The following is an 11123-nucleotide window of genomic DNA, read 5'->3' as shown; positions in this document are numbered from 1 at the left end:
GCAGGAGTAGGATCACAACTGGTGAGTTGTCTTGCAAGCCAAATCTCGTGCGCTGTTCTTTGGAAGCACGGAACATGGACGCCTGGACAGCTCACGGCGGGGCGTTTCCAGGGAGGGTTGGCGACGCGTGACCCTCGTCCAGCTCCAGGTCCCAGGATTGGAAGGAAGCCAACGCAACGCAAAGCAGGTGTGAGGTTTTGCGGTGGGGTGTTGAGTAGCACAAGGTGTCAAGTCTCGAGTTGTACAAGATGTCAAGATTGGATTTGTTGATCCAGGCTGTAAAGCTAACCGTTCCTGGGTCTGGCCGGTAGCTCCCTCGCCCCCCTCTCTTTCAGCTGAGGCCTCTCCCGGTGTGGCATCTTGTACTTGAATCATCCCGTCTGACGGTTAGTTCATGACTGACGAAGGCAGTGAGTGAACTAGCCTGATTGTCGTTGTCCTTGTTGGATAGCTTGTCCGACCTGCCAAGGATGGTTGGACTGTTAGTAAACGGGAAGATTTCTTTTATTTTAGAGAAAATGGGAAGATCTCTTTTGTGGTGGGAAAAACTTTTTTTCTTTTTCGAAAACGAGGTTGAGAACCCGGCATTTGCATATGCATAGTAGCTTTTATATAAATTTTATTAAAGATCTGATAAAACCATATATCAAAAAAATCTGAAACCATCACATGACCTACAAATCCAATAATGAGTGTGTTGGCAACCCAATATCAGTTCAAGAAGTCCGACACGTGTCAACCGCTGATCGACATTCGCATCGAACGGTTATGATGCCTCCTTAAGAGAGATAAGGAGAACGGGTTCCACATTGGAAGGAGGTGGAATATTATATGTAAAGAATAATATATCTGGGACATTCTCAACTGCCAGATTGTGAATTTCCCAATAATATATCTGGGACTTCCTCTTCACCTCAAAAAAGCAAGAAAGGAAGACTTTCAAGCTTTAATAGATAAAATCAGAAATAGGCTTGCGTCTTTGAAGACGCATATGCTGACAAAAGGAGGAAGACTCATCTTAGTGCAATCAGTTTTAAGTGCCATCACAATTTTTCATTTGCTCTCCTTGGACCCACCTCCGTGGGTTTTTAAAGCCATAGACAAGATCCGGAGAGCGTTTTTATGGAAAGGAACAGAAGTCGTTGCAGGGGGAAAGTGCTTAGTGAACTGGCAGACTGTGTGTCACCCTAAACCATTAGGGGGGCTTGGGATCATGGATTTGGAGAAAATGAGTACTGCCTTTCAAACTCGCTGGGCATGGAATCTTAGAGCAGATGCGAGAAAGTCGTGGAATGATCTTGCTGGCCCGATGGATGAGAAGATCAGGCATATTTTTAATGCTGCTGCAAGTGTAATCTTGGGCAACGGAGAAAGAATTTATTTTTGGACAGATAAATGGATTAATGGAAGGACAATTGAAGATATTGCGCCGGAGGTCTTCCTTGTTATTAATCCAGAGGTCAAAGCTAAAAGAACAGTTGCACAAGCGCTTGATCACGGAAGATGGATTGAAGATATTAAAAAAACCAATCACAATTGACACCTTCATACAGGTGCTTGCTATTTGGGAAGAGTGTAACTCCATTCATCTTAATCCACAAGAAGAGGACAAGTGGACCTGGTCGTGGGAGGCAAGTGGTTCATTCTCAAGTAAGTCAGTCTACATGGCTCATTTCAAAACTAAGATTGGATGGGAGTCTGCCTCTGCAATTTGGAAATCTTGGGCTCCGCTTCGATGCAAGATTGCAGCATGGCTCTTCATACGTAAAAGGGTCTTGACTGCTGATCGTTTGGCGAAACGCAGTCTCCCATATAATGAGAAATGTGTGTTTTGTAATTCTGCGGAGGAAAATATGCAACATCTCTTCATGGGATGTGTGGTCGTAAATATCATTTGGAATAAGATGCTTCAATGGGCGAATCTGCAAAATACTGCTCCCGCTACTGATGACTCACTGCAGGAATGGTGGCAACTGGCAAGAAATTCACTCACAGGGAAGAATAGAAAAAGATTAGACACACTTGCTATGTTGATTACATGGTCAGTATGGAGAGAAAGGAATAACAGGGTTTTTGAGAAAGTTTACAGGCCAACAAACATCCTTCTTGAGCAGATAAAAGCGGAGGCAAAACAATGGGCGATTGCTAGTGCAGGTCGTTTCCTTCTTGAGGAAGGCTAGTCTATGTCGTTTCAAGTCAGTAGGAAAGGTCGTCCTCTTTCGAATCTGATGATGCGGAAATGGTGGCATCCCGGTTGAGCCAACATGGACAGAGCTAATGGTGCTAGATTCAGTTCCATGTGGTGCTGGCATCATGGATGTTTTGGCGTACCTGTGTCCTGCTTTGCTTAGAAGCCGATCATCAATCTAGTTTTTTAAAAGATAAAGGCTGGAACGTGGCTTAGCTTACTAGCTAGTGTGGGTCGTTTGTTTCTACCCAGTGTTAGACTGCGTGTGTTTTTCCTCTTCTCACCTGTTTGTAGCTCCAGTTTGTGGTCGTGGCCTCTTTGCTGGCTCTGTCTGTTTGTTCTGTAAGACTTTAACCACTTCGGTGGGTTTCTCCCTTCTATATTAATACATGCAAGGCTCTTGCATGGTTCGAAAAATATATGTAAAGAATATCATCCGCCAAACAATTTTTGCAAAGGACAATGAAGAAACAGATGATCAACAGTTTCATCCCCGTTCCCCGCTACCCCCTGCTATAATTATATATACATATAAGTTTGTATATTATTTATATGAAATATGTTGTAATATTTGTGTTTGGTGTAGTACATTTCAATAGTATTTAACATATGATACTAATATATTGTCATTTTACCAACTATATGTTAAAAAGTTTCTCATTTTTTGTGTAAAAAATGTAAGATCGTGAAGATCATTTGAATTTTGCATTGATGTGGAACCCGATCCCCGCCCGAACCCGATGGGGATGGGGTGGAAAAAAGGTTCCCCGATTGTTAAATGATTGTTAAATGGGGATGGGGGCCATCCCTACGTGAGATCCACTTTTTTTGGTGTCAGTTCTTTTCATTCAGAATTAATTTAATATGATACCATCAAGTTTCTCATGATTAACACAAATCATGAAGCAAATGTAACAATTCGAAAGCTTTTTTTAATTACAACTTCACTTGCAACTAAGAAATTTCAGTTGTTTTTCAAGCACGAATCACGATGCACATATTATGTTGTATGACTCAACTGAAAACTAAATTATCTGAGAACTAGCAAAACCCTTTTTTTTATACAATCCCCATAACAGGGCAGGGTTCCACTGTCAGGTGAACAGCAGCTGTCCAAGTCCAGGCATCTTCGAAGTACTTACACAAAGCTACTGAACGAAAAGGAAGGCTCCGCGCACCACTACTGCTAGATTTTTTCAGGAGCGCCAAAACTTACAGACATAAGCTTTTTTCTTTTAAATCACACAAAAACTGAACCACAACCACACCACCGATAATGGCCATCAGATCAGCAGTCCAAAAGCATTCCTGGATACCCAAACCGAAAGGAAGGCTTGCAACACACGACATCAGACTTGTCTTCAAGGGAGAACCCCATGCGGACCATCTCCTTCATCTTCATCGGGAGGTGGTGCAGCAGTTGGCGCGTCAAGCAGAGCTTGGTTAGGATGAAGATCAGATTTTTTTTGAGAATTCGGCAGGTGAGCTGCTCGATATATTAATAGAAGAAGAGATTACAACCGAACTACAGCGGCTGCGGCCACGGCACAGACGCCGCGCCGAGCAAACAAGGTGGTGGAAAGGGGGTCCACCACAGCTAAAAGAGAAAGCGGACTACTCGCGAGCTACGGAGATCTTCGCACCCGCCAAGTCCCAAGCAGCCGCCTCGTCGGTGATCCGAGCCAGCAGGGAGCGGACCGGAGAGGGGGAGGCTGTGAAGACGCGGGCGTTTCTCTCAAGCCATAAGTGCCAGAGGACCAGGAGCGTCCAGGAACGGACACGGGATGCCTCCAGGGAAGGCAGCCCCTCAGACAAGCCGGCCATCCAATCGATGGACCTGTGGTGGTTCCCCCAGGAGGAGGGAGCGAGGGATGGGGCCGTGGCCATGATTGCCACCCCGGCCCAAACCTGCCGCGAGAGCGGGCACTCGATGAAGAGGTGTGTCGCGGTCTCGAGGTTCCGTATGCAAAGCGGACAGAAGTACCCATTTGGCCATCCTCGAGCAAGCAGCCTGTCGGCCGTCATAAGCCTGTTCTGGACAAAGAGCCAAGCAAAGAGACGACAGCGCGGAGTAGCCCAGGGCTTCCAGATGAGCTGGATGAAGGCTGTCTGCACGGAGCCCGCAAACTGGAGGCGCTACGCGGAGGAGGCCGAGTAGCGACCATCCGGAGTGAAGCGCCAGGTGAACTTGTCGCGCATGTCCGGGGACAGTACGACCAGCTCAATGAGGGCGCGAAGGGCCACGAAGGACTCCAGCAGATGGGCAGAGACACGCGAGCGCAGGTCTTGAACCCAGGCACCTCCCCGCAAGGCATCCCGAACGCAGCGGTGCTTGCGTCTGGAGAGGCAGTAGAGGGCGGGGGCTAGGGCTCTAGGCGAAGCACCGAAGAGCCAGGAGTCGTGCCAGAAACTAGCTGAGGCACCGTCTCCGATGTCGGCCGAGGTGGCAGCAGCAAATAGATCTCGATCCGAGTCGTCGCATGGGACCGGGAGGCCAACCCAGGGTCGCTCCGGCTGCGTACGCTGAAGCCAGAGCCAGCGTAACCGAAGCGCACGGCTGAAGCGAACAAGGTCCAGGACGCCGAGGCCTCCAAGATCCCGTGGGCGGCAAACACGACCCCAGGCGACCTTGCAGCGTCCACCCGTGCAAGTAACATCGGCCGCCCAGAGCCAAGCACGACGAATCCTATCAACCGCTTTCACAAGCCAAGCGGGAGGCGCGAAAGCGGAGAAGAGGTAGGTCGGGAGGGCGGACAGGACGGCCTTGAGAAGGGCCAGCCGTCCAGCGTGCGAAAAGAGGCGAAGCTTCCACCGGGCGAGACGGCTGCCGAGCTTGTCAAGCAGCGGCTGGAAGTCCACGCGTCGCGGCCGGCGGAAACTCAGGGGCAGGCCCAGGTAACGGCAGGGGAAGGAGCCCACGGGCGCGCCAAGCGGCGAAGAGATCGAGGCGAGGTCCAAGTCCTGGCAGCGGATCCCGAAGACGGTGCTTTTTGCCAGGTTGACGTGTAACCCGGAAGCGTTTCCGAAACGCTGTAAGATGGCATGCACATGCTCCATCTCGGCCCGGACCGGGTTGAGGAAGACGGCGGCATCGTCCGCGTAGAGGGAGCAGCGAAGACGCGCCTTGCGGCCTCGCAATGGCAAGAGGAGCCCGGCGACAGTGGCGATGTCGAAAAGACGGTGCAGCGGCTCGATGGCCAAGATGAAGAGGAGCGGGGAGAGGGGGTCCCCCTGCCGGAGGCCACGGCGGTGCAGGAAGCGGGGTCCTACCTCCCCGTTGAGGATAACGCGGGAGGAGGAGGTGGCAAGCATCATAGCGATCCAATCTCTCGACCACATCTTCTATTGCATTCCTTTGCATAATATCGGCTCCATTTGTCGGCAGCTCCTGCTCACTTGCACGGTTGCACCATACGAGCCTGTCCAATATTTTTGTTTAATAAAAGCACAAGTATAGCAAATCAGATCAACAAGAGAGTCAATAAGATTTCTTTTCAAAGCAAGCTCGATTTTTGAGCTTCCAAATTGTCCAGCGGACAGATGCAAAGTGCAGTGATCTGCACATTTATACCGCTGGAATATATTGGAGAATCCACCAGAAAACTGGGAGTGTGTGCTCCTATGGTTATCTGCGCGTCAACCATTTATACATACTTTGCTGTTCATGAAAAAACTGACACTTGGTATTTACAACCCATTTTCTCTTTGTCATATGTTCATATTGTCTTTTGTAGCTATTGCATCATGCCATATGAGCGAGAACCATATTTTAATTTTCAGAGATATTTTTGTTTTCCACATGTGTTTAAACGTTCTGTCCACCCCACTCTCTCACAACTTCTGATACATTGACTTCACAGAATTTTTTCAGAATTGTTCCATTTGCATCTTGGCCTGTCAGTTCGATTAGTAACATCTGTTCTGGCCAACATGTCTTGCAACTCCCTGTATTGTTCCTACAGATCAACATCTAGCCATCTCCTGGAGGCCACATTAGAGCAGGTCTAACAGACCCCGTAAAAGGGGCAAACCCGTATAATAACCGCCGATTTGAGGGTTTCGGCTCTACCCGGCCGTCTAGCACGCCCCGTAAAAACGGCTCCCGAATCGTTTTTTGCTGTTTTCGAGTACGGGGCGGGTCCTCGCCCCCTACTTGTGCGGGGTGGGAGCGGGGATAGTGGGCGAAACCACTATCGCCCACTCCACTGCGCGGGAAGCATTTCGCTGAAGCCAACTGCCGCCGCCGCCGCCCGATCTCCTCCCCCGCGCCATTCCCGCCCGGATCCGGCCGCCATGGACCGTCCGCAAGAGCCGCCTACCGCCGGCGGTACACCTCCTTCGGGCGCGGTGGTTGATGTCCCCGTCGGAGGTCCGCCGGCCGCCGGCGTCGTGTCGGCCATGATCGCCTCCACCATCCCGTCGAAGAGGAAGAGGATCCCGAAGCAATTCTTCGAAGCACCGGCGGCGGCCGCCGATTCACCGGGCGAAGCGCCGCCGGCTGCCAAGAAGACGGGCCGGGTGAAGACCAAGGCCGCCGGGCCGAGGGGCGTGGCGCCGGCCAAGGTGCGGACCAAGGCAATCAGCCGCATCGGCCTCGCGCCTCCGCCGGCCTCCAAGGTCACGACCCCTCCTCCGTCCGTTCCGGCCGTTGCGCTGCCCGCGCCGCCCGCGCCGCCGCCAACCACCATCGACGTAGACAAGGTGTTCGATGTTGAGTCCACAACATCGTACTTGGACATGCTCAACGATTCCGCGGTGAATTTGGACGCCGGTATCGGTGCATTCGATGGGGAGTGCAATGTTGTAGACTTTGATGATGAGGAGGAGGATGAGGGTGACGAGGAGGTGGTTGAGGTTGATCCGGCTGCCGCCGGTTCTTCGTCGACGCCGAAGCCACGCACGGCGAACTACAGCGAGATCGAGGACGTCATCTTGGTCCGTGCTTGGAGCAAGGTGGGGATGGATGCGTGCACCGGAGTGGACCAAGGCGGCAAGCGCTATTGGCAGCGCATTGAGGATCAGTACCACCAGCTGAAGCCTCGCACGAAGAGCATGGCGGACAGATCCTACCGCTCCCTTGAAGGCCGATGGAACATCATCAAGCCGGCTTGTTCTCGTTGGAGTGCTGCCATGGATCAAGTGGCCGACAACCCTCCTAGTGGATGCGTGCCGGAGGACTACGTAAGTTTTCCTTGTGTTGATGATGTGAAATATCACGAGCTATCCATATTATGTGTTCATGATGTGGAAACATCTCCTCATACTATTGTTGTGCAGCCCAAGTATGCTCAAGGTAGGTACAAGGACATGGCCGGCTCAAAGAACAAGGAATTTCAATTTGAACATTGCTTTTCCATCCTACAACATCTTCCTAAATGGAAGTTGCGGGACAACGAGCCAAAGTGCAAGAAGGAGGCACTTATCACCATGGATGATGAAGCGGAGGACATGAGGGGGAGAAACACCGGCAAACCCGAGGGCAACAAGAAGGCCAAGGAGAGGGTCAAGGTAGAACTTGAAGCAGCTAGCTTCCGGGAGAAGTTGGATCAACTCATGAAGTCCAAGGAGGCATTGACGATGAAGACGTTGGAGACCAAGCTCCTCATCACCGACAAGAAGAGTGAGGTGAAGCTTGCCAAGGTGCAAGCAAGGAAGGAGCTTGACATGAAGATGATCAAAGCCAAAGAAGCCAAGGCCATGAAGGAGCTCTTGGCCGAGGAGAGGGAAATCATGATGATGCGCACGGACGGCATGGACGAGGATCAGCTGGTGTGGTGGAAGGAGACCAAGGCGGACATCATTGCGAGGAAGATGGCTGCGCGTCAAGCTCGTGATCAAGGTGAGTCTCCGGCGAGCGGTGGCTCCGGTGGCGATGGATCCCTTGATGGTTGATCACATTTGGGAACTTCCGTGGCTTGAACATTGCCTATGATCGCGTTGTGATGTTAAAACTATGAATTATGCATCATATATTTTGGATGTGCTATGTTTGATGTGAAATTGTTGTGCAAATTGCTGTCTAAAACCCTGTTTTGAGGGGCCGAAAACTCGGACGAGCTAGCAGAACCCGTATCCCCACCCCGTAAAACAGAATATCTGTTTTACGGGGTGGGGATACGGGTTCTGCTAGCTCGTCCGAGTTTTCGGCCGGTGAAATCCGGATACAGGGCCCTCTACTCGGGTTTTACGGGGTGAAAAAATACGGGGCCTGTTAGACATGCTCTTACATCTCCTGCTAGCCATGGCAGCCACTGAGATTACCTGGTCATTACAAATATCAAACATGGCAGTGATCTTTTCTTTAAAAGGAGTATTGAGATTTCCGGCTGTTAAAGTTTTGACTCATACGTATTAAAAATAAAGATCTTTATCTCTTCCATTTCAGATATTGGATATATATTTTGTCTATCTACACCATTGATGTGTATCAAAATTGATATTTGTACGAAGAACGGAATTAATGCCGATGCCAGCATATATCTCCCTCCACCATCGCGTATCATCTTTGACCCGTCAATGGTCAAGTGTCTCCATTCTTTCCACCGAGGTACGACTAGCAGTCTATCTTGTGCTTATCTTTCTCCTTAGCCCTCTAGAGGCTGGACTCTGGATTGACACAATGGAATTAGGCAGCCTCATCAAGGATTTGCACGGCCAGAACCAGAGTGCAGCCTATGCAAAGGAGCCGGGAGCGCCACCGTGCCATGACGGCGGGCAAGGCGAGGGAGACGTCGGCGTCGAACAGGAGGCGGTCGCGGCGTTCTTTGACCTAGAGCTCCCGCTGAGCGGCGACGATGACTCATCTTTGGAAGGTGCTGAGGATCTGCAGATGGTTGAGGTGTTGCTTGATTTTTACAGTGATGATGACGAAGTGGTGGCCCAGGAATTGCAGGCGGTGCACGATGACGAAGCTGCCCACGGCGCCGTGGAGACGGGACGGAAGACGCTGGCGCTCGGCCTGGCGGGCAGGCTCCGTCGAATTTTGCACAAGCTGCGGAAGCCGCCGGAGAAGCCCGTCGAGAGCCGTGGTGCGTCGCCACCGCAGGAACAGAGCCGGTCACTGGTCAAGGGCAAAGTCGACGCTGCGCCCGCGCCGGAGCTGGGACTGCGCGTGATGTCCGGCGTCGACCGGCGCGTCCGACTGAAAGCGGTGGTAAAGTACCTGAGCAAGATCACGGCCCTCGCGCGCCGCCGCCGTGGCGATGGACCGGACCTCTCGGCCGCTGGAAGGTCTAAAACCTCGATCGTCAAGCGCACCAGAAGCAGCCGCTCCTCCGTCGGCGCGGCACCACCGCGACGAAGCGACGACTCGGTGCTCCAGCTGCAGGACGGGATCGAGAACGCTATTGCTCACTGCAAGCGCTCACTCGACGCTAGCTTCGCTTGATCTGTACCGATGCATGAGGTGTCTTGGACTTTTAAGCATTGACCAGATTTTGCTGGCCAATACTTATAAGGGAAACGCTGTTGATCAGCCGGGGGATCAAAGCTTCTATCGTCCGCCTCCTGCCACGTACGCGCTGCCTAATGGACTAGTGGCTCGCACGCACATGGGTAGGCCCCACTGAACCGAGCGGGAGAAAATATCGCTACCTTATCTTCCGTGGACCCCACGCACGATGCATCTTCTTCCTTCCCATCCCTGTACTCTCTCCGTGGAAAACAAGGAGAGCCTTATCCTCACCGCACCTCTTTCCTCCCCACAGCATCTCCACTCTTCCCCCAAAGCACAACGCCCTACTGGCCGCCGCCTCGCCCAGATGTCCTCTCCTCGTTCACCGCCGACACCATGGTCCGCCGCCTCTGCTCCGACAACCGACGCTGACGGCCGAGATTCGTCTGCTCGCGGACGCCCGCACGCGCTCACCTCCTGCTGCCTCTGGTTATGCGCCTCTGCCTGCCGCTGCTCCTCCACCATGCATCACCTCCAGGCCACAGAAGTTGGAACAAGGTGCTCCGACCTGTCGAAGACGGAGCTGCGAACGTAGGACGGCTGTACTTCAAGGGAAGGTAGTGCTGCAAAGGGGAGCCAGTGGTGCTAACAAGGGAGTCCGCGGGTGCTACCAATGGAGGCCGGCGGTGCTGCAAACCCGGCGCCACCGTTGCTACATGTGGACACCGGCGTTGCCGCAAGGCTGCCGCCGCTGACCGCCATTGCTACATGTGGCCATGGGCGCCGCTACAAGCAGCGACCGACTCTGCTACATGCGGCCATCGTCGTTGATGCGAGGCTCCCTCCCCTGACCGCCGTTGCTACAAGCGGCCATGGGCGCCGCTACAAGCGGCAACCGACTCTGCTACATGCGGCCACTGGCGTTGCTACGCCGCTGACCGCCGTTGCTACAAGTGGCCATGGGCGCTGCTACAATCGGCAACCGAGTCTGCTACCTCTGGCCACTGGCGTTGCTGCGAACTGCTAAGTTGACGTAATCTCCGGCGACGGTGGCGTTGCTCCCATGGGAGGCGACGGTGCTCCGAACTGGCTGCTTCTAAAGGGGGTGGGAATGATGCTGCCGTGGAAGGTGGAGGTGCTGCGAGTTCTCTTTGTGTGAGGTGCTTCTGAGGGAGCCCCTCAGATGACTTCGCCGGAGGAATTTTTTGGAGTGGCGGCGGCGGGGTTCTTACAGCAGTACTGCAACGAGGAGCAGGGGAGTTGATGTTGGCGAGGAGTGAGCTGGAAGGCGAAATGAGATTTTTCGTGTGGTGACGTGGTTGGTGGGGTCCACCCACATGGGATTGTGAAGACTTGTTCGGTTGTACCTGGACCTGATCTAATCCAATGGATAAGCGTGGTCCGTTAGGTTGGATCAAACGGCTCTAGACCCGGGGGATCGGGAGGTTTATCCCCCGGGGGACGCCCAGCGCTTCCCTACTTATAAGCGATCTATGTTTTTATTTTTTTAAAGTTAAATATTTTTATATTTGATTAAACTTT

At 52.4% G+C, this 11123-nt stretch overlaps 1 protein-coding gene across 1 annotated transcript; it reads right to left on the bottom strand.

The window, feature by feature from the left end:
* Positions 1 to 3802: 3802 nt before the first annotated feature.
* On the bottom strand, positions 3803 to 4213 carry LOC139832430 (uncharacterized). Its single transcript, XM_071822192.1, has one exon. The coding sequence runs from the start codon at positions 4211 to 4213 to the stop codon at positions 3803 to 3805; it is 411 nt and encodes a 136-aa protein (XP_071678293.1).
* Between the last annotated feature and the right edge of the window lie 6910 nt (positions 4214 to 11123).

The sequence above is a fragment of the Lolium perenne genome, chromosome 1, assembly GCF_019359855.2.
Source record: "Lolium perenne isolate Kyuss_39 chromosome 1, Kyuss_2.0, whole genome shotgun sequence".
NCBI lineage: Eukaryota > Viridiplantae > Streptophyta > Magnoliopsida > Poales > Poaceae > Lolium > Lolium perenne.
The sequence above is the reverse complement of the archived record's forward strand: the minus strand, read 5'-3'. Positions and strand labels throughout refer to the sequence as shown.